This window comes from Myotis myotis, unplaced genomic scaffold, assembly GCF_014108235.1.
Source record: "Myotis myotis isolate mMyoMyo1 unplaced genomic scaffold, mMyoMyo1.p scaffold_m19_p_8, whole genome shotgun sequence".
NCBI lineage: Eukaryota > Metazoa > Chordata > Mammalia > Chiroptera > Vespertilionidae > Myotis > Myotis myotis.
This window is the reverse complement of record NW_023416390.1, coordinates 61949365-61973407: the sequence shown is the minus strand read 5'-3', so window position 1 is coordinate 61973407 and position 24043 is coordinate 61949365. Positions and strand designations below refer to the sequence as shown.

The 24043-nt window shown below is 41.9% G+C and overlaps 1 protein-coding gene across 4 annotated transcripts in view; it reads right to left on the bottom strand.

Moving 5' to 3' along the window:
* CACNB4 (calcium voltage-gated channel auxiliary subunit beta 4) overlaps positions 1 to 24043 on the bottom strand; it is a 227855-nt gene that overhangs the window by 92459 nt on the left and 111353 nt on the right. The window contains exons 1-2 of one of the 4 annotated variants that reach the window (XM_036320370.1): positions 22032 to 22302; positions 19933 to 20092 (exon numbers count right to left, since the gene is read on the bottom strand). The exons of 2 other annotated variants lie outside the window; for them this stretch is intronic. In XM_036320370.1, the coding sequence (XP_036176263.1) occupies positions 19933 to 19938 (6 nt within the window). In that variant the 5' untranslated portion in view covers positions 19939 to 20092; positions 22032 to 22302. Of the gene's footprint in view, positions 1 to 19932; positions 20093 to 22031; positions 22303 to 24043 lie in introns of those variants that run through there. One more of the 4 variants, XM_036320369.1, reaches the window with a different exon arrangement.

Genomic DNA, 24043 nt, shown 5'->3' with positions numbered 1-24043 from the left:
ATTCCATTTGTATGAAATATCTAGAATAGGTAAATCCATAGATATAGAAAGCAGATTGGTGGATGCCAAGGGTGGGAGGAGAGGGGAGTGAGTATACAGTAACTGCTTAAAGGTTACTGGGTTTTATTCTGGGCAATGAAATTATTTTGAAATTAAATAGAGGTGGTGGTTGTACCACATTATGAATGTACTAAATGCAACTGAAATGTTCTCCTTAACATGGTTAATTTTATGCTACGTGAAATTCACCTAATTTTTTTTTAAAGTCTTTTGAACCTAACAGCATAGTTTCACTCTTCTCTTTCCCCAACCCTCTTCCCCAATAATCAATCTCCTGATGACTGAAGTGCTGCAAGGCGGGAGCTGACCAGATCAAGACCTCCAGTGCTGTCACACAGCCACAGGTGACCACATTTTTTCGATTTCTCTGAAGGATGCTGACAGGAGCCAGCAGAGTCAGGGAGGTCGGTGAGAACGGGTTTCAGTTTGCTCCTTTGAATGGTGGAGCGAGATATACCCTAAACCAGGGTAACAGGAGGAGATCCTCATGGGAAGAAAGCGTAGGCCCCATTGCAGAAGCAGGTGCGAAGGCTCCAGTGAAAGTAGCTTGAGAGATGCTTGTAGACTGCAGTGTTTGGCTCCTGCCACGCTGTACCTCTGTTTCTTCCTATCAGAAAAGACTAATAGGAAGCTGCAGTGCTGTGCACAAGGAGCTGATTAAACCTCCCTCCCCCGGTCTTCGAGAAGGAGGCATTCTGAGAGACCTCATCTAGTAAACAAAGCAGCAAGACATTACTAAGGCACCCTGAGAATTGAGCAAGGATATTCTAGGGCCTGGAAAGTAGAAATGCATACTAGAAAGGCCTTGAGGGTCCTCGTAAGAAAAAAAAAACTTCTGTAAACAATTCTTTGGTAACATTCTTACTTATTTACTGGCTCTGTACAAGGACCACCAATAGATAGATCTAGAATCTATATCTATAAAAGGTTAAGTGACCGACCATCCGTCCGTCCGACCTTCTTACCGACCAACCGGCTGGTACATATGACCTGCACTGGCAATTTAAAAATAAACATTGACTCGTGCATGTGTGATACATATAAAGCTCTTGCTGGCACCAATCACACGCATGTTTTAATTTTATACTACTACTAGAGGCCCGGTGCACAAAAATGTGTGCACTCGGGGGCAAGGAGGGGTCCCTCAGCCTGGCCTGTGCCCTCTCACAGTCTGGGACCCCTCGGGAGATAATGACCTGCTGGCTTAGGCCTGCTCCTGGGTGGCAGAGGGCAGGCCCAATCCCTAGGTGCAGCCCCTGGTCGGGCTCAGAGCAGGGCTGATTGGGGAGTTGGGGCGCCGCCCCTGTCATGCACAGAGCAGGGCGGATCAGGAGGTTGCGATGCCACCCTCAGTCACGCTCAGGGTAGGGCTGATTGGGGGGTTGGGGCACCGCCCCTTGTCACACTCAAGGCAGGGTCGATGGACAGGTTGCGGCGCCACCCCCTGTCACGCACAGAGCAGGGCCAATCAGGGGGTTGGGGTGCTGCCTCCTGTCACTCACAGAGCAGGGCCCATCAGGGGGGTTGGGGTTCCGTACCATGTCACACACAGAGCATGGTCGATCAGGGGGTTGGGGGCTCCCCCCGTCACGCACAGAGCAGGGCCCATCAGGGGGTTGGGGAGCTCCCCCCTGTCACTCACAAAGTAGGACCGATAGGGGAGTTGGGGCACCGCCCCCTATCACACACAGAGCAGGGCGGATCAGGGGTTTGGGGCGCTGCACCCTGTCACACTCAGGGCAGGGCCGATCAGGGGGTTGGGGCACCGCCACTCTCACACTCAGGGCAGGGCCGATGGGGAGGTTATGGCTCTACCCCGTCACACACAGAGCAGGGCCGATCAGGGGGTTGGGGCCCTGCACCCTGTCACACACAGAGCCACAAGGTGATCAGGGGGTTGGGGAGCTCCCCCTATCAGGCACAGAGCAGGGCTGATCAGGGGGTTGGGGCGCCTTCCCCTGTCACGAACAGAGCAGGGTGGATAGAGAGGTTGTGGCCCCACCCTGTCACACACAGAGCTGCAGGGCAATCAGGGGGATTGGGCGCTGCCTCCTGTCACGCTGATCCCGGTGCTGGGAGGCCTCTCAGCTCCACTGATCCTGGTGCTGGGAGGCATATTACCCTTTTACTATATAGGATAGAGGCCTGGTGCACGGGTGGGGGCCAGCTGGTTTGCCCTGAAGGGTGCCCTGGATCAGGGTGGGGGTCCCCACTGGGGTGCCTGGCCAGCCTGGATGAGGGGATGATGGCTGTTTGCAGCTGGTCACACACCCTTCAGGGAGGGGGTCCCGGCTGGGGTGCCTGGCCAGTCTGGGTGAGGGGCTGAGGGCTGTTTTCAGGCTGGCGGGTGACTGAAGCTCCCAGAATTTTTTTTAATTCTGGGCCAGCTTTAGCTCTGAGGCTCCAGCTCTTAGGCCTCCGCTGCTGAAAGCAGGTTTCTGGCCTTTGTTTACCTTCTGTATTTGAAACAATGTTGCGATCCTGCTGGCTGAAGCCCGGTGACTAAAGCAGGTCTCTGGGGTTTTGTTTAGCTTCTATATTTGTAACATAGTTGCTTAGAGTTGCAGCTCAGAGGCCGGCAGCGGCAGGCGGGGAACGTTGGAGTCCTCCGTCACTGAAGCAAGCAAGCCTCATGTTCGCTTCCAGCTGCCTAGCTGCCGGCCGCCATCTTGGCTGGCAGTTAATTTGCATATCACCCTGATTAGCCAATGGGAAGGGTAGCGGTCGTACGCCAATTACCATGTTTCTCTTTTATTAGATAGGATATTATATATGCTATTTTGACATATAATTTTTTGCAGTAACGTAATTACTGCACAAATCTTTCTTCTAATTAATTTCCTTTCAATGAGCACGAATCCGTGCACTGGGCCACTAGTTAAATTATAAAGCTGATGCTTTCCAAAAAAAATTCCATCTGTTTGTGGAACAAGTATGTCAATATATTTGCAAAGTGAAAACTTAAGGTAAGTTGCTCTGATGACCAGCCTTTACATGAGTACCCAGGGATTCAAAGGCACATTCCTAATGAAGGGACCTACCATTGTTCTACCTATTATCACAACTATGATCGAGTGAATCAGCGTGGCCCTGAAGAAATAAGTAACAGCCACAGCTTCACTACAATGTCTGATCTGCCTCTACAACCCTCAACCAGCCCCTTATTTTAAATCAGGGTAGTGGTGACCAACGGTTGCTGTCCTAGCCTGTAGTTCTTTTCAGCATCACAAAAAATTAAGGCTATGGATTAATAGAGTAATTTTATTTAGGCAGAATTATTTCCATGGAATTTTTCATAGCCAGCTCATAAAGAAGTGGGATGATTTGCTTAATAGTCTTATCCACAGGGAAATATCTGAAGAGTAGATTTTATAGAAAAATGGCTGAAATGTTCATGGCCAGGTGCCAGAAAAACTAAAATGTCTTTATTCTGCTTCAAATTATTATACCTTTCTGTCTGATTTCCTATAATTGTTTGTTGTTGTTGCTTCCATTTGGCTTCCATTTAACATGAGAAGGGCTGTTAGTGTGGGGCTCATGTACAGAACTGGCTTTGTTTGTGAAGTCACGAAAATTTCGGGTGTGACCATCACAGACATAATGGCTCTGATAATGATAGAGTTGCTAAATTACGACCCAATCTTGGAAATAAAAGAGAGGATGTTGCAAAGATCTTATTTCCAAGACAATGTCCCTGAAGATATCCTTGCAAATGAGAACAAGTAAGTAGAAATGAAGAGAATATATGATGTTCAGATGGGATTATGTCTAAACAAAATGCCTTTCAGCATTTTCTGTGACAAGTCAGCAACTCTTTAAATGCGCCCCTTGCAATTTCAGAGCTGCACCTGGTTTAATTGACAACTCTCGTCATTTCCTCAATAATTGGTGTGAACCAGTCCCATTTTACTGAGAACATCAATGCCACAGAAGCTTTGAGCGATAGCTTCCATTCACTCATTGAATATTAATTTGTGTGTCATCGCGCCACGTATCTATCTTATTCCTTTCTCTTACCCTAGGCTGGAGGGAAGGGAGGCACAAAAGAATGGCAGCATTTGATCCTTATCCTTCAGCATCTTATATTTGCAGTGATGAAACACAGACATGTGAAATAGTTGCAGAAACCATAGGAAGCTATAGATGGTTAATGCCCAGGTGAGGGGGTAGATGCTGCTGTGTGAGTTCAGAAGAGTTTGGGAAACACGGGAAACGGCCTCACAGAAGAAGTGGAATAAGAGTTGGACCTTGTGCAATGTGAGGACTGTAAAGAGGGGTGGGCAGAGGTGGTAATGGTGTCTACAATACTTGTACCTGAGACTGAGCACTGCCTACTCCCAACTGTGAGGGAACCACACTGACTAGAGCAGGGTTATATGGAAATAGCTGTGATAGTGTATGGATCACTAGAGTGAAATGCAAAAAAAACCCAAAAAACTCCAAACCCTTAAATTTTCCATATATCTTTAGTATATCTCAAGTTATTAATAATGGTCTACATTTTTATAAGATTGGTCAAGAACTGTTAAATTTCACCCTGGCCAGTATGGCTCAGTTGGTTGATTCAATTCCTGGTCAGGGCACATGCCCGGGTTGCAGGCTCGATCCCTCATAGGGGGCATGCAGGAGGCAGCCAATCGATGTTTCACTCTCGCATCAATGTTTCTCTCTCCCCTCTCCCTTTCTCTCTCTCTCTCTCAAAAAAAAAAAAAATCAATTAAAAAGTTCTTTAAAAAAAAGAATTGTTAAGTGTCATATACACACACAAACTTGTACACAAACGTACATAGCAGCCAAAAAGTAGAAACAACCCAACGGTTCATTAATAAATAAATAAAATGTGTAACATCCATACAATGGAGTATTACTTAAGAATAAAAAGAAATGAAATGTTGATCCATACACAGATGAAGCCTGAAAACATATGTTAACTGAAAGAAGCCAGTCACAATTCCATATGCATTAAATGTCTACAATGGGCAAGTCCATAGGGACAGTCTAGGGTTGGGAAAGTTAGGAGGAAACAGGGGTACAGGATTTCATTCTGAGGTGATTAAAATGCTCTAAATTGACTGGGGAATGGTTGCACAACTCGGAATCCACTAAAACTGGTGAATTTTACACTTTAAATTGGTGAATTGTATGGTATGTGAATTATAACATCAATAAAGCTGTTATAAAAAAACAAACTGCTAAGAGAGATGGACTCTAGAGAGTAGGGTCTAGGAGTCTGGGGGTAAGAATGGAGACGTACATTGTCACCAATTTGTTTATAATCAATATAGCCCAATTATAAATGCAAGAAGGGAAGACTGAATTTCCCTTATCACTCTCTGGTTGTCTTAAAAATATAGGCCTTTTAATTTCAAAAGTAAAAAGTTAATCCAGCTAACCTCCATTTTTAAATTTACTTTGATTTTTCAAAGAAAAAAATAATAGTGTGGCTAGTCATGGATATATATGTACTAGAGGCCCAGCGCACACAAAAATTGTGCGCAAGTAGCTCGCTTCCGCTTGCCTCAGCTGGCCCCCCCGCCCATCATGGCTCACTGCCCCGCCCTCTGCTGCTCATAGCTCTCTGCCGCTAGTGGCTTGTGCCCCACCCTGCCCGCCAGGAGAGCTGCTCCTTTGGTTGTGACAGTGTTACGGTGTGATGGCCACGGGCTAATAATCCCTGATAAATATATCATGTTCAGTCATTTCTGACCATTCCCAAGGCCCCTCTTGATTTCTGGAGGAATTAAGATTATTAAATTTCAATTCATTCTACTGACCATTTATTGAGAGCCTGTCTTGGGATAAGCACATAGGTAGGCAAGGCTATGCGAGGGGACGGAGATGAATAAGAAAGATGTTCCTACTTCACAGTGCTTATCACTCCAGAGGGAGATAGGACAAATAGATGAGGACCCAAAAGAAACAAAAAACTGTATGCTCTGTGCATTGTCACACTCTCTGGCTGATGAGGACAATAATTTGATCCAATACTTCTCAAAGTATCTACCCGAAAATCATCTTGGGTGTGTTTGCCAACAATGCAAATCCTAAGCCCCATCCCAAGCAACTGAATCAAAGTCTCTGAGAGGAAGGTCCCAGAAACATATATATCTATTTAATGTTAACCCCATTCCATCCCACAAAATCTAACCAACTTAAGACACTGAGATTGTCTACAATAAATAAAGCTGGTATAAATAAGTAGGCCAGCATTTCCCCAACCACATTCTGCAAAATACTAGTTCTTCAAGTAGTGAATAGATATTCCTTAGGGAAAAAAAGGTTCTGAGATCAAATAAGTTTGGGATATCTTTGGGTTAAACAAAATTTCAGAATGCTAAGAGATTTTAGTGGCCTACTGTGTGCTCAGAATCTTTGAAAATGGGGCAGAGGAGGTCATTACCAAACTTATTTGACTAGGGGCCCAATTTTTTTCCCATATATCAATGAGCATAGTAAGTTCATGGCTAGAAACTCTTACACTAAAATTAAGAGATAGAAGATACTCTGGACAAATAGTATGACCTTTTACTTCTTATAAGGAAAAGAAACATATATAAAAGAATAAAAACTTTAAAAATAGTTTTCCTCCTGGTTACTCTCTGAACAATATCCCAAATACCCTTTTTTGTAGTCTAGCTGTCACTTGGAGTAATACTCATTTACTGAGGAAAGGGGATGTTTAAAAATCATGTGAAGATTTCTTTGCTGAGAAGTTCCTCAACTCAGAGGCTAGGGGAGCATGGCACATTTCCTCTGTGGATTCCAGATTTGGTACAACAGTGTATAGAAGGATGAGTACAGGGACCAGAAGGGAGCGAGCTAGAACATCATTATCCTGTAGCTAGTCCCTGGTCACTGGGAGTCCCGGCTCTCCAGAACAAAACTATTTCACAAACCTGGATGAAGTCAGTAATTTTCTTAACTGGAATTAAGATCAACAGTTGGGAGGACTGAGGCCTTCTAAACCTGCACCTGCTTCTAACCTGTGCTCCCCTGGGTCAGTTCAAAAGACATCAGAAGAAATGGCCTACTTTGCCAATCTCAGTAGCAGCACCATCCAATCAGTCAGTCACCCAAGCCAGAGTGGAGGTGTTCAGCCCAGACTCTTCTCCCTTGCTAAGCTAATTAGTTATAAAACCTGCTGCATTTATGACAAATATTTCTCACTTCACCTCCTCCTCTCTATTCCCACTGCTGCTGCCATAGTTGAGGTCTTCAACATCTAACACCTGTACGATTTCACCACCTTTCTTATTGGACTCCCTCGCCAGCATTCTCCCTCTCCTCAAATCCATTTTCCACGCTGACCAATGCATATCTGATCATACCAACTTCCAGTTTAAAAATCCTTCAATAGCTCTCAATTACCTATGGCAAATAATTTCCCCAAAGTTTGCTCTGCAGAACACTAATACAATGCTTGACCTAATACATAAAATGGGGGGGGGGGGGGCTCCTTTGAAATTGGAAGCTGGGTGTCTTTATGTGCAGGTACAATGAAGAGGACCACCTATCAATATCTGATCTGTTCCCCAGTACAGCAAAAAGGCCCAATAATTCCTTGGAGACTCAGGACCCGGAGGAAGGCCCAATCCTGAAAACTGGGAAATGCCTTCAGAGTTTATCAATGTCCTTGGCTAAGGGATATAAAAAGTCAACACAAATACTTATGGGAAAATGGGCATTTTTTATACCTAAAGAGAAGGTATAGTTTATAGCTAGAGTCTGTTGAATATCCTCAAGTTTCCTCCAGGAAGGCAATCTGGAACTTCAACACTCTCCCTCTTCCATTAAGTATGTGGAGGTGAGGCTTTACATGCGCAGTGTCTTTGTAAGTCATAAATTAAGAACTGAAAGGTCAGCCCTAGCCGGTTTGACTCAGTGGATAGAGTGTCAGCTTATGGACCAAAAAGTCCCGGGTTTGATTCTGACCAAGGTCATGTATCTCAGTTGCAGGCTCCTCCCTGGCTCAGGCCCTGGTTGGGGCTCATTCAGGAGGCAACCAATCGATGTGTTTCTTTCACATCGATGTTTCTCTTTGTCTTTCCCTCTCTCTCCTCTACTCTCTAAAAATCAATGGAAAAAATATCCTTAGGTGAGGATTAAAATACAATACAATACAATACAATACAATACAATACAATACAATACAATACAATACAATACAATACAATACAAATACAATACAAATGGAAATTTAGATAACCTAAGAATCAGGTAGATCACAACTGACAACATTCTGGCTGAGTTTCCAGAACAAGGTATCTGATGTGTGCTCTCCCCATAATGTCCTCAAGATACCTTCTTACTAAACTAGTCTCTAAGTCAGACAAATCTTCAGTATGTGACTTGGCTGCTAGCTGCATTTTCAAGGCCAACTACTCTATGTAAATGCAACAAGCAAATGAAAAATCTAACAACTAGTTGCACATCTTACAGCCAGAATATGTTTTAATTACTAGTAAAAGGGATATGAATCAAACACTCACAGAAGCTAAGTTATGCATTTCCTTGTCCTTGTTCTACCTTATTTGCATTCTTCTCTCCTTTTCTTCCTCTTAAATTTTTTGTGGGTTTTTTTGGGTGATTCACCCACACTAATTTTGAGTTGTGGCACAAACAACTTTTTTAAAACTAACTTTATGCCAGTATATATTTTAAAACCAAGACAAAATAATACCATGTTTATCAACATACTATACAGTCCTAATAAAACCCTGATAATTCCCATATCTTGCAGCTTGCAGAGTTCTTTATATTATAGCTTTAATCCAAGGGGTTTAACAAACACATAAACACACACACACACACACACACACACACACCATTTGAAATGCCACAGCCAAAGAAAGCATCTTTAATAACAAATGGCAATTGTGTGCTTCAATTATAAGATCTACCATGGCCCTCTTACAGCACCATACTCTACACTAGTAATAATTTAAGAATTAGGATAATAAAAATAATACTTTAAAAATCTCTGAAAAATAACATATGTTATTTTATAAGTATGCAAATTTTGGCAATGAAAACATTCAAGCAGTGTTCATACAATACATATGCTAGCTTAGCTTTAACACAGCTTTTTACACATAAAGACTACTGCAGGACCTCTCTAGTGAGAGTTTGTGTATACCTACGTACTAAGTATGCTTACTTTTCCAGAAATAAACATTTGAACCTAAGAACTTTATCAAAATAAACCTCCACCGAGACTCATAGCCATCATCATTTTATTCCTTATCATCACAACTGGCTCTCTGTTGAGGCACTGGCATGGGTCTGTAAGCAGAAGGACCAGCTCTTAGCTGCCTCTGACCTTGCAGACAATGCTCGAGGCAGGGAGAACATCTATTCCCCAGAATTCTCCTTACCTTAAGAATCACAGTTTTCAGAGAGGTGAAGCATGTGAACACCAATCGACAAAGGAGAGAGCCTTCTGCACCCGGAAGGATAGGAGCTTCCCATCTCCCAGTGGTGAGTCATGTGTCCTTTCCTTAGCCAACTGGCCCACCAGTCAAGGATTAGTGCTCTTTCTGAACTCAGGACTCTAGCATGTAGTCAGTGTATGAATCTACTCCCTTCTACCATTTCACAAGCCCTAACAATGAGAAGTAAGGGCCTTTATCATATCCTTCCTAATCTCAATCCCAGTTTCCAGAATCCCATGAGTTATACTTGTTGTCCCAAAAGAGACTTCCAAAGTTCCTAAGTGAAGTATAATGCACATGCAGAAACTTACACGTATATGTGTACAGTTCAACGGATGTTCACAAATTTTACAGTCAAAACTGTCTTTTTCATAGTGATATACAAGGTCTACTTAGCTTTATTAAAATTGGCAAAGCCTGAACTCCAAGCTACTACTTTCATGGGCTTCCTATACCTTCCAAAACAAGTTCTACTTCCAACACTGCAAAGAGACACTCTCTTAGCATTCCCGCCCGCACTCAGTCAATATATTTTTTAAGAAGGAGGCTGTCATCAAAACTGTAAAATCTCATGATGCTAATCCTTACTCCCAGCAATCCTCCCACTGTTTTATGTGATGAGAATCATGATATGATGAAATTTGGAGGAGAAATCTTCTGGTGTGGACATGACAGTGAAGAACAGCTGAGCCATAAGTTGGTCTGATACATGCATTTTTATATCTGCTCATTATCTGTATTTTTAGGCAGTCCTCGGAGTCCACATAGCTTAGCTTCTCAAGTTCTCTCCACAAAACTAACATTAAAATCTTTTATTTTCTCCCAATTCAAGAACTTTTTAAAGTACTCCAAGTCTTAATTAACAAGAACAGTACAGGAATTAAAATCCAAGGCACCATTTACAGTGGAACCATCCTCACACATAAAAAACCAACACACATTTCCAATGGAAAAAGGACCAGTAGCAACTGCTTCAGAGCTTCACCAGTATCTTCAGAGGTGTGTTTTAGGAATGTCTTCAAATTGCATGGTTTCATCTACCAAGGTACTCAGACAGGGTCCATCAATAATGTGGATGAAACCAGAAGCCATTTGCTTCTTCAGATTACCCTCCATCCTTCCCCACTCTATTTTTGTACTGTGTGATTGACCAATAACTTCTGCTCTGTGGCTTCTGGTTGGCTTTGACTAATGGGGGCCCTAGCAGAGATAAGAGTAAGGGACAGAAATGAGATTGGGATATTTATTCCTTGGCTTCTTCCCCAAGGGAGGAAGCTTGTATCCTTACACAGGAAAGGATGTACCCTTCTCAAGGTAGACTTCTTGACAAGACTCAGTCCTCCCAGTTTCCTATAATTATGCCCTTTCCTGGTCCCACTGGGTCTAGAGGTGGGAACAGCTCTGCAATGACCAGTACTATACTATCCTTCCGGTTTCCTTACACTTACCAACACCTTTTCAATTTATTGAACCTTACAAATTATCCTAGTTTGAAGATTTTATGGGGGTATTTTTTTGGTAGGAATCCTGATTGATACAATAACCCTCCTCTCAGAACTTATAGCTCCATGTATTTTTAACAAATATTGCTGTCTTTTTTATTTTTAAAAATATCCCTACTGAGTCATGCAAATGTTTTCCTAAATTGCAAGCTCATGGAGAGGAATCAAAAATGAGAAGGACAGAATAAAAATGGAACTTTGATACTCTTGGCTAAGGCCAAACATAGCATTACCGTGCAACTGTCATCAAGATCTGCATACAAATAATGAGAACTTTTCCCTAAAACACAAAACCTCTTTCTGACATTCTCTAGCGTTCCTTTACGTTTTGTGGGCGTACCATTATTTAAATTCATCAACAGTCAGGGGCTTCAAACCATATAAGAAAACAATATCAAACAAAAAAGCCTGAAAGAAATTGGGACTCTAATCTGGATTCTGAGTAGGAAAAGGTCTCCTCATTTGGGTCGGAGAGCAATCTGTTCTCTATTTTGGAGATCCTCCCAACTCCCAACTGCTTTGTAAGCTGTCAAACAAGCACCATACAAATAATATGATTATACCATCCTTCAGTGGTTTATTCTATTTTAATATTACTAACCCTAGGATTTGGCTTTGTAAAAAGAACAGCACTCTAGAAAGACCTGAGGAGGTTTCTAGGCCCAATTCCACGATAAATTGGGTCATTCTACACAAGTCGTCTAACTCTTTGGACCTCGGTTCTTTCCATTTGTGAAATGAAGGTTGGTAGATGCAACTTCCCAAGTATTTGTAACCAAATTATTACAATAGACGTAAATAAATTCTTCTTATGGAACCTGGAGGCAATAGTCTAAAGCTGCTTCCCACTATCAAAAACTCCTTTGAATTCTTATATTTTAGATTAAAATTTTGAACTAATTTATACATTCTCAATGAAAAACGATTATTTTAATATAAAAATGTTTTACAATACCCACCAATGTATGTACATTTTTAAAATGAGCTAACCTTTTAATCCACAATTCTAAGAAGCTATTTCGGAGAAATGTTTCACGTGGTACACAAAATTCATATATAGAAATGTTAACAGGAAGTATTCTATTCCCATTGAAAAATGGGAAATATCCTAAATTTATCAGTGGGCTTAACTCATTATGGTAAATCCGCGCTGTAAGATTGTTCTGTCATTTCATTCAATTTTTTAAAATATATTTTTATTGATTTCAAAGAGGAAGGAAGAGGGAGAGAGAGAAACATCAATGATGAGAGAGAATCATTGATCAGCTACCTCCTGTATGCCCCCTCCCCCACTGGTGATCAAACCCAAAATCCGGGCATGTGCCCTGACCTGGAATCAAACCGTGACCTTCTGCTTCATAGGTTGTTGCTCAATCACTGAGCCATGCCAGCTGGTCTAGCCTTTTAAAAAAAATCTAATATCAACCTAGCCTTTATTAATCTGTGCAATTTTATTGTCCACTCTACTCTACAGTATCTTAACAGTTCACAAAGGGCCCTGTGCCCTGTGATAACTAAGAAATGTTCTGTTCTCCTCTTCCTTATCAAATTCACCTTAATTTCACTCCTATATTTTACGATTGACAACATGATCAAATGTGAAATAACTTGAGAGTCTGATAAATAAGATCTTAATTCCATCCCTTGGATCCATAGAGCCAGTGAATCAAATAAGCCTCAAAATACTAATCTCTGGACATCATTTACAGTTAAACAATATTAAGGTTTCAGTAATGACTCTGGAAATAAACTGGGGAACAAATTTGTTTACCTACTAATTATTTTAGCATGATATTCATCGTATTCTTCTTGCCTGATGATAAATATTTGCCTTCAATTCTTACTACATTCAAACAATATTTAATGGAATATTGAGAGATTGGGCTAAAGTAGAGATCACTCCTTTCATCTTGGTAGCCTTTCACTTTATTATAGGGGAAAATTAAATAGATCAGGCATAGTTACTCCTTTTAAAGGTAATGAATGACTTTTTAAAAAATTATGAATGTCTTGCTCTGGCTGGGTGTTCAGTAGGTTAGAGTGTCATCCCCATATACCAAGGTAGTGGTTTAATCTCTGGTCAGGGCACATACAAGAAGCAACCACTGAATGTATAAATAATGGAACAACTAATTGATTTCTCTCTCTCTCTCTCTCTCTCTCTCTCTCTCTCTCAAATCAATTTTAAAAAATGAATGTCTCTTGGAATTTATTATACTATATTCCTACATTTTCTAATTGATTATTGTTTTTAGCATACCCCAAAAGATAATAATGATGAGCTGAAGAAAAACTGTAAAGCAAAAAAACCCAAACAATATAAACATTCTTAATGATTAAGCATCACAACAATCATAAAACAATTATTTAAACCTTTTTTTGGTCAGCACTCTCCTAGTGTACAGCTAAGACTTCTTCTTGTAACTTAGCCAAGAAGAAAAGATAGAGATTAAAGCAGACATACCTCTCCTCGATCATCAACAAGAGTTAGAAGCTTACTTCTCAGTAAGCTTTTGCCTTTGTTTGTGTGTGTGTGTTTTTCCTTAGAGATAAGACTCAAGTGTTTCCAGCTCAAATCTCTGTGGGCTAGAAGTAAATGGTGGACATTGGCAAGCAAATGAGCAATTGACAAAGCATCCTTTTGACTTCTGGCGTTAAAAATCTTAAATAAAATCCTTCCCTTTTCAAACATCTAGTCCTCTCAAAGATGTGCACCACACATACCTTCCTCTTTCAAAGATTCTGAAAAGGCCAAACATCCAATTCAAAGTCCAAATGCTAACATCTTACTTAGTATGCACAAGACACCATGGTAATTGATCATTTCAAGAAGCAAATGGCACCATAGTGGCATTTGCATCCCAGCCGAAGAAATGCCTATCAGCAAATAAAACAGAACTTTGGATATAAAAAAAAAAAACCTTAGAAATTATCTAAATCAAACGCTCTTCATTTTAAAGGAGGAAAAATGAAAATTGGAGCGATTCAATAACTTCTCCAAGATAACTGCTAATAAATGGCAAAGACCAAGACTTCCAACTCCTAGTGTTCTTTAAATTATACTCCACTGGTCCTTTCTGAAACAAAATTCAACAGACTATTCACAAGGCCTTAGAAGATTAGTGGGTTCTTTTACTTGTCAGCATCTATAATATTTTTTAGAAATCACTGTCAAAACTCATGCAAGTGCTCTGAAAATAAACCAAAGAATTTGGAGGAAACATCAAAACCTGCAGAGCAATGAGCATGTTTAGTCACTAAAGTATAAGTATATTCATTATATGTATAATAATAGCAGTAAACACTTATTTATTTTAAGGGCTTTATACATGTTAACTAATTTAACCTTCCAAACCACCAAAAATGTAGGTTCCATTATCATTGACACTTCAGTGATATGGGAACCAAGGCACAGAAAATTTAAGAAATGTACCCAGGGCTACCAGGTAGGAAGTGGGGAGCCAGGCTTAATCTCTAGCAAGCTTGCACTGAGTCTTTGCTTTTAATCATAACACTGTTACACTACATTACTATTTCATAACACAAAGTACAAAAAGTAAATGACATTTTCCTGGTTGATAGACACACTCAGTATAAGAGAAATTTTATGGAGGTTAAGGAAAAATGAGAAACACCTTATCACTCACCAAATTTTTCAACAAATTTGCTAATAGAGTAATAACATTAAAAGTCAGAATCTTTTTCCTATATGATGCTCAAGCTACAAGGAAGCAGGACAGTAAAGAGTAATAGGATTTTTAAGAAGGCAAAATAAGAACACTAAGTTATTCACAAACTATACAATCAAACTCCTAAATAACTGAGAGTTTTCAACATTCACGTTAGGATGTATCCCTTAGGTCATGTCCTCTGAACAGAAAGACTAGAAGCAAATTCAAAACGTCCTATTTTAAATTTAAGACTTTTCAATATCTCTGAGAACAGATGCAACAGAAAAAAAAAATAGGATGCGGGAAGTACTGATATTGTGGCACAATTTAAGATGACAGAAAAATATTTATTATTAAAACTACACAATTATGTTTTAAAAGAATACATAAATGTAAAGTAAGAACAAGTATTGGTCTATTTAGATCTCAAAGATGATCAGGTGCGGTATCTTCCTTTTGGCATACCCGTAGGTACTGTAACAATGGCCACACAGTTTTATCTCAGACTCACTCCCCTCAAAGTCTTAGAAAGGTCAAAGTCCACGGCACAAAAATCCACAACCCCAATTCACTTGCCATTATTTTATATGAAACTGCAAAATACCTAATGTTTACACACTAAGCAGTGGCCTGCTAGTCCCCGTCCTCAGTAAGGGAGGTCACCTGCATCTACACCATGTGGCTTTGCCAGTGGGGCAGTTTAGAGTTGCTGCCGTTTTCAAAGTCCACATGGCCTGCTGCAAACACATGAGAGGCACCTAAATCAACCTGGTTTAGATCAGAATACAGAGTTCATATCTATACAGCTTTCTTAGTATAATTTCCTTTTTTTTGACTTATTTTATTTGTCTTATAGATATTGCACATTTCTTATTCGATTGCCTTTTAAGTAATTTACAATTTTCATTATTATTAGGAAAGGAATCTTTTTTCTATTATATATTACTAGGGCCCGGTGCACAAAATTCATGCACTGGGGTGGGGGTGGGGGGGGGTTCCTCAGCCCAGCCTGCCCCCTCTCACAGTCCGGGAGCCTTCAGGGGATGTCCTACTGATGGCCTCCCTCTGCAGGAGGCAACCTGACTGATCAGGGGAAGGCACCACCCCTATCACCCCACTGCTGCTGCCACTGCCGGCTGCCACAGCCGCCAAGGTGTTTTCATCAACACGGACTCCAGTCCCTTCACCACGAAAAAAATGACAACTTTCTTTAGGCGTTTCAAGATGTCTCTTTCATAGGATATGACATTTCTTTCTTTCTTTTTTATCCTCACCTGAGGATATTTTTCCATTGATTTTTAGAGAGCATGGAAGAGAGAGGGAAAGACAGAAAGAAACATCAATGTGAGAGGGACACTTTGATTGGTTGCCTCCTGCATGAGCCCTGACCTGGGCCCGGACAGGGAGGAGCCTGCAACCTAGGTACATGCCCTTGATCAGAATCGAACCCAGACCCTATGGTTGGCAGGCCGAGGCTCTATCCACTGAGCCAAACCAGCTAGGGCAGGATATGACATTTCTTAGACCCTCCAGCAGTGGACCTTTGTTTTTTCCTCCAGGAGTGTGTTGAAAAAACCCTAGATCACTTTCTTGGATTGTTATTAGGCAAGTTACCAAGAGCACTGTGAGCGGCGAACCAGGAGCTTAGCCAATGAGCTCTCAGAAAAGGTGTTACCTCTGCAGCTCACGCGCAGAGACAGGACTGCCGGCGAGGGCCTGCCCTCAGCCATGGCAGCTTGGGCAGGTCCCCCTGTCTCTGCTCCGTCTCTGTTCTGGGCCTCACCTGCACGCAGCCTCCTCCTGACCGGTCGTGACTGTTATGGTGTCCCGGCTAATTTGCATGTTGCCTCTTTATATATATAGATTATTGGACTTTAAGAGCAAATAGGAAATGTGATTTTCATATGCTGATTTCAAATCTGTTCAAACTTCTCAATTTTCTTTTTCAACCCTAATAGTTTTAAGTAATTATCTTGAACTTCTTGGTATAATTTTTATTGTAGCTTCATGAATATCTGAACTGACGGCTTGATAATTATTGTAAAGGACTAGTGGGAGAGGGAAAAGAGAGAACAAAAAGTGATAACCAATCCAGTTATGTCTCCTTGTCCTCCTCAGGTGGCTTAGTATACCTAAGGAAGGGATATTACAAGGAGACGGTGCACAGAGTAACTAGAACCAATACGCAGAAATAAGATTCAAGCTGAACTACGATAAACAAGAAAGGACTAAGCCAATGAGAGGCCTTCCCACCTTCGCCCTTAAAAGCATTTTTTTTTATAGTTATTGCTGACCTTCCTACAGAACATCTTGTACCACAGAATAATGTAATGCTCACTGAGTCACAGGACCTGACCTATGGACTCACAGGACCATATTCTAAAATCCTGATTGACATCATAGTCTCACAGGAAAAAGAACACCAGTAGGAAAGGAGATCCGGAAGGCCCTGAGGAAAGGCGGGATTGAACCTAATACTTCCCTGTCACCTGAAAATGGGAATTACCACGAAAGTGGCAAGACTGATGATCTTGGAGAGGTGAATGCATGGGTTCTGATCAGATTTAAGGAATTTCGCTCTATGACAATTACATCTAGAAATCACTTCAATGTATATTTTAGAAAACCATCATTGCTAAGAATTGATGGATCGAAGAGAAGTTTCTGTTCATCATTTATTCAGACTCTGGACAAACACCAAAATCACTCAGCTGAGCCCTAACCGGTTTGGCTCAGTGGATAGAGCATCAGCCTGCAGACTCAAGGGTCCCAGGTTCGATTCCGGTCAAGGGCATGTACCTTGGTTGCGGGCACATCCCCAGTAGGGAGTGTGCAGGGGGCAGCTGATCGATGTTTCTCTCTCATCAATGTTTCTAACCCTCTATCTCTCTCCCTTCCTCTCTGTGAAAAATCAATAAAATATATAAAAACAAAAATCACTCAGCTGAGTAAAACAAGTTGATTTTCTCAGTCACCTCTCCTACACAAACCACAAGCAGCATTTGGTTTTCCTCTCTGGCCCGAGATGCCAACATCCAGACCTTGGCTTCTTTTACAGGACAGGCCTCATTCCCTAGAAATAGGCCAAAAAGACTCTCACCCTCTGATAAGACTATAAAAACTTCTCGTTTCCAAGAGAAATCGAATCCTTACTATGCCTAAGTGTTTTTCTGAAGGGCCCTAAACACACAGAGCCTTCTGTTTGTAGCTCATCCTCCTCCCTAGCACACACAAGAACATATCTCCGTATTTAAAATGACTTTATTGTAGCTTTGAAAGTAGCAAGCCTTTATTCTCTTGTGGATGTTTTGCCTTTCAACCCTCTTGTGTATCTTTCTTTATGTGAAAAGCAGTTAATTTTCCTTCTCCAAAATCTCCATGGCAGAAATCTCCACTTATTATTAACTATCAATTACCAAAGAATGGATCCTGCCTATGTATGAATGTGTGTGAATGTACGAGGGTGTGTACTGTGCACATGCCTGTGAGCGCACAGACATTTAGGCAAACATGTAGGCACACTGCTTATAGAAAATAAGTAGTTTCAATAATTAACGTATATATTTATCCTTAAAATAATGTATAGTTGCATATAAATTTAAATATGTGCTTTTATATATATATATACATGCCATAGTTGATAAAATTTTTCTTCACTTTAACTTTTATATCTATAAGATTTCTAACAGTTTAATACATTATGGTTCCTTTTCTAGGATTGAAAACACCTAAAAATGTATTTTCCTCTCTAGTAAAAGCCCTGAATTATGAACTGTTCATCTTTTTTCACTGAAATTGACCAGAATTTTCCCTCCAAATACTAGTACTTTAGAATTTAAGCATTTGGAAGTGGAAGCAATTGTAACAGAGAAATCAACTACCAATTCTATGTGTAGATAACCTTGGCTTCACTTTACAAAATACTCTAAGAATCTGTATTTCATTTAAATTGCTCAAAATCCCAGAAAGTGCATGTAGGAGCTTTAAATATTGCAAAGCATCTCCTGGGCAGGCCAGTCTAGTACTAGGGTGCTCACTATTTTATTAAGTGAAAACAACATTTCACAGAAATGCAATGACATATTTACATACATGTGCATGGAGAATCTGAAAGGATATATAGCAATATGTTATGTGTGATTGTGTCTGGGAGGAGTTAGGTAACTTTTCCTACTGATCTGCTTTTTCCATTTATCCCTCTAAGAACATCCCTCCTATTGTTTGTGTAATAAATCTACTGAATGAAAAAAAAAGAAGTCTATTCTGATAATGATTCCATAAATGTCAAGATGCACAATGAAACCATTTATAAAACATGTATACCAAGGAGCAGACCTATCAAAATCTAATATGACTCAAATAAAACGTAGGTGATGAATTCTGGGGGCTCAGTCAGTGAAAAGCATCTTGGACACCAAGACCTGTGCGAAGACCCAGCATGGGCGGTGGAAGTGGAATGGGCAACCCTCCCAGAAGACAAGGTAGTGAGATTCTGGGTGCATGTTCAACTATGACTGCCTGGTCTTGATATAGACTCATTCAGCAGCACAGACGCCATTGTCCACGTCAAGGTAACAGACGGAGTAATATAATGCATTAAATCTCTTGTCCCCATATAGGACCTTGCTATGGGGCCCAGAAGGATCTTATATACTTCCTGATAATTCTGAATGATGCTGACACGTATCTACCTTCCTGGAAACCAGAGCAGAAGTCAATGGACATCTTCAAAAGGCTCCACAGAATCAAAGAATCTAAAATGCCCAGACTCAAGTGTGTTCCATCCAGCATGGCTCTTGTTCCCCTCTCTTTATATATACAGTTCATGAAATGCCAAGGTTACAAGCAAAAATCTAGGCTACAGGGAGCATAATATCTACCTCTGGACCAGACTCTTGAGAAAAACCTCACATCACTGTCCCCAGATCTTTCTTGTACTGTGGGGGTGTAAGGTGTTAACAGTGGATAATATTGGTTTATTCTTATTCAGAATACAATAGTACCTAGGCAAGATGACCTATGTAAACACACTAAATGTCATCACTTGTCACATGTTAAACCCCACGCATCCCATAAAGACATTTCAACAGCACGTGGTGGTAGGATATATGTGATGTCTCCCCAACCCTCTGAGGAAAGTGCCATACTCAGCTTTTAGTGCCTGTGTATTCTCGGGCTGCAGCTGGCCCTCTGAGAAAGCCTCTCCACACCTGTCTACCAGACCTGTGCCGAGAGCTCTGCTTCCACCTGGGCAGACCCCACACTTACAGCCATAAATGCATTGGCACTGAGAAAGACTGCTGAGGATGCGGCTCTCCAGGTGTGGCTTTATTTGTCACTTCACCAGGTCAGCTATTTAGGCCTAGTCTTCTCCATTGGCTTGAAGCTTTGTTCACACCATCTTGGGTAACACATCACATTATTCGTCCTTATAAAAACAAATAAACTCAAATAAGCATTGAGAGTCAGTTCACCCTTCCGAGCACCTCTGCCTTCCCCTCTCGTGTGCCTGACACACTTTCCATCCCTCCCTTCCGAGAGACTCCCATACTTTCAATGGAGGAGCAGCCAGATGCCTTGCTTCATTCCTTGGGGTGCCTGCCTGCCTCAACCTTGCTGATGTGCACAGCTCGGAGGGCCTCAGCCTGCAGGCCCGCCACTGAGTCACTGGGAGCACAGCACTGCGGTCCCTAGCACGACCCACCATCAGCTGCTGCCACTGAGTGAAGTCCTGTGCTCTTCACTGCCCATCCTACAGAGAAACTGGGCCACCCCATGAGGCTGGACCAAAAGGAGAAAAATGTTTTCCTACTTATAATGGCTCCCCTCTGAACCAGTGCATCGGAAATTCACACAGTCCTGGAGAATGAAGTGCTGGATACTTTAGTTCCTAGCCGACTCTGCTCATAGCAGCTGGCTTCTAAAATAACCAGTTATTCTAAAAGAACTCCAACCAATCCACGTAAGTGCAATGCAGCGCGCAATGGTCGAAAATAAAGTTATAGTTCAGCAAGACATCGCCTGTGTCATAACTCGGTGTGGAAGGAAGGGGCATGAGGAATCATCAGGCCTCCTGATGAACACGGCCGGGGAAGCTGGCTCCCTAAACTCCTGGAGTTGCGTTTTCCATTCTCCCACCCACCCACAAGGGTGGACCTTGTCTATTTCAGCCACTACTGCTTCAGGCCATGGTCCCTTGCAGTAAACTGACAGCCTGCTCATTGACAAGCACGTTGGGCAACACGCAGAGAGACTTTGCAGAAACAGAGTTAGAGTTAGAGCTAACACGCAGATAGGCAGGAAACATGGAATGCCTCATCAGAACGGAGAATTGCCATCTTTCACGGATTGCACAACATTTGATACATACGTCTGCATTGACGTATATCATAGGAGTTTTTTGTTGTTGTTGTTATAATCTGTTTATTTGGTGGTTGAGCCCGAGAACCTTATATAACACATCCCTGTCTCAAAGGTAGCAACATGCACGGCACTGCACTCAGTTACAATCCAGACTCCCCACAGCAGGTCCCACTAGCCACCTGGAATCATTTCACGGGGCCAGCTTTCTATATAATTGATTAAAAATAAACAACGGCCACTAGCAACAGTGAAAGAAATACTCAGTAGTCAGCTTTACCCTACATTCAAAAGCTAGCATTCTGATGGTATGATTTTAGGGATTTCAGAAAAGCATTTCCCTCCTGATTTTAATAGGCTGCACGAGCCTGACCCGTGGCGGGAAAGGAGCCCAGTTTTCTAAGCCAAAACACACGTGAGCATCCGTGGGTCTTCCAGGGTAGAGCACAGGAACACCACCCTCTGCCTCCGCGCTGGGTGTTGTACGACTCCAACCTTGCATCTGGTTTCCTTAACAAAGAAGCAGCAGATCTGCACCGCTTGTTTGGCCAGAAAGCACACAGTACAGCTACCGCTGAGGAACTTCCATTCATGCTTGCTCAATAAACAATGTGGATGACATAACGAATGAGCCTTTCCTATGAACCCTGCTATTGGAAAACATAGGCACTTTCCGCAGAGTTTAAGCCCGTCTACAAGGAGCAGTTACCCCTGGTGAGATCAGACGTGGACCGAGAAATATACAAATCCAAACAGCGTACACTCTTAGATGCCTTTGCTATCACCCTAACTTCTTTTCTGCCTGAGAAGGAATTATATAATGAAGAATCATTTCCGTCAACTCTAAACTATACAGAGAACATTGACAGCGCAGCCAGCAAGAACCCGAAAGATGTGAGCTTTCAGCTCCATGTTCCCTGCGTTGCCTAAGAAATGGGGGAGGGGGGAGTTCAGTGGGAGGAGGGAGAGGAGGGGAGAGGGAATCAGCTATCTATGAAAATACTTACAGCCTCCGAGTCTTCAATGCCATGCAGGTACAAATTGTCATACATGGAGGTCTGATAATCCAGAGCACCTCTTTCAAGGCAAAAACAAAACTGCCACAGAAGCCACAGCTAGAGCTAAAAGATAGAAAAGGCCTGGGTGAAGGACTGCGCTTGCCTTATCAATTCCTGTGGCTTTACCAGGCAAGATGCTGTTCATTCACATCACACGGGGTGAGCTTATCCCCAGAGGCAGTTCAGACCTGGCATTTTATCTGCCTTCCCAATACAGAGCATAGAAAAGCAAAACCCTTCCTCAACCACAGACTGGTGACTGAGCTAGGAAAGTGGCCTCTGATTGGCTCGGCTCGCCTGCTTCAGTCAGCTGAAGAGCGTTCCCTGGGAGAGTGGAGGGTGACTGGAGCATCCTCCCCAGCAAAGAGCTGCTTCCTGTTTCGCCTGCACCGTGTGGCTCTGCAACGCACACTTGTCAATATCGAAAAGGCTGCGTGGAATGTTTGGAAAGGCGGACTATTGGGTACTCTGAACACTACTGCTCATCTTCTTAATTAAATTCACAATTGGAGGGAGGTAGGGGAGCAAAGGAGAGATTTTATTTCCAGAGAATATTGTGTAAAGACAGGCAAACAGATACTAATCTCCATGCAACATCTGTACTTAACAGATGCAATTTCAGTCAAACGGGCAATAAATCACTTAAAATTTTTAAAAAAGCAACAAGGTAAAAAAAAAAAAAGGATAAACAGATGGTAAGATTTCTTGTGGGACTTGCAACTGTAAAAGTTTTCAATATTCTCTGCCTCACTGGCAAGAAAATACCTCTGTAACCCAACCAGTGAAGTTTGAAAAAAGAAGCCAAAAGCTCTCAAAAGTCTTTGTTTGGATGCAAAAATTTTAATGTCTCTTTAGTTTAATTTTTTTAAACCATCTTTAAATAACAGCCAATATTTTAGCGTAAGTCTTTCATCCTCTTTCCAATGTTTAGTCCTTTAATCCTCCTCAAACAGCATTGATCTTTCTCCAAAAACCCAAACAGAGAAGTTCTCCTCCCTTCCTCCACTCCCACCACACCGCAGCCAAGTTTGACCCAGGACTGGTCCCACTCTAGAGCTCAGCTACATACTTAAAGCTTTCTGGTCAACCAATAAGGTACTGTAGCTTTAAAACAGGAGAGCTCTAGAGCTCACTCTAGAACAGTGGTTCTCAACCTTGGCTGCACATTAGAATCACCTGGGAATCTTTTTGAAATCCTGATTTCTGGGCCTCATCCTCCGGAAATTCTGTTTCTTTGTTATGGGGTGGGGCCACAACATTCGTAACAAGGAAACAGAATTTCGGGAGGATGAGGCCCAGAAATCAGGATTTTAAAAAGATTCCCAGGTGATTCTAATGTGCAGCCAAGGTTGAGAACCACTGCTCTAGAAAAAGCCAGCAACGTTTGGCAAAAAGAAGTTGGTGAGGGGCAAAGAACACAATCTAGAGCACTTAGAGCACTGAATGATTGATTGGGGTAAGCAATGACCCAGAAACTCAGAGGCTCTGAGTGCAGAATCAGCTTCACCACTGATTGGTTGGATGACTCTGGACCAATCACCACATTAAGGACTTTAGTTTCTTCACCTGCCAAATTGAGGTTAGATGTAACTCAGAGAAAGAACTTTGCAAATCTAAAGTGCAACATAAACACTTATCAACGACAACCCTGCTTTGTCAGCTGGAAGGCTTTGGCTGTCGTTCATGGGAACTCAGCACAGGAGTAGCTGGCTGGCCCTGGACCTAGAAAATGAGGCCTGTCCTCCCAGCCGCTATCTCTGAAAAGACTCACTCTTAAAGAAACAACCCTGAGTCACAAAAAGCCATACCTGAGCTACAACTGTTGAGTAGAGCACAGGTCTTCCAGGTCTGCACTGACTAGTAATGTCTTTCGATCACAGTTGTACACCTTGGGAACGGCACTCGTACTTAGTCACTTTCAAATATAAATAATGACAAGGGGACTCATCTGTTCTTCAGAA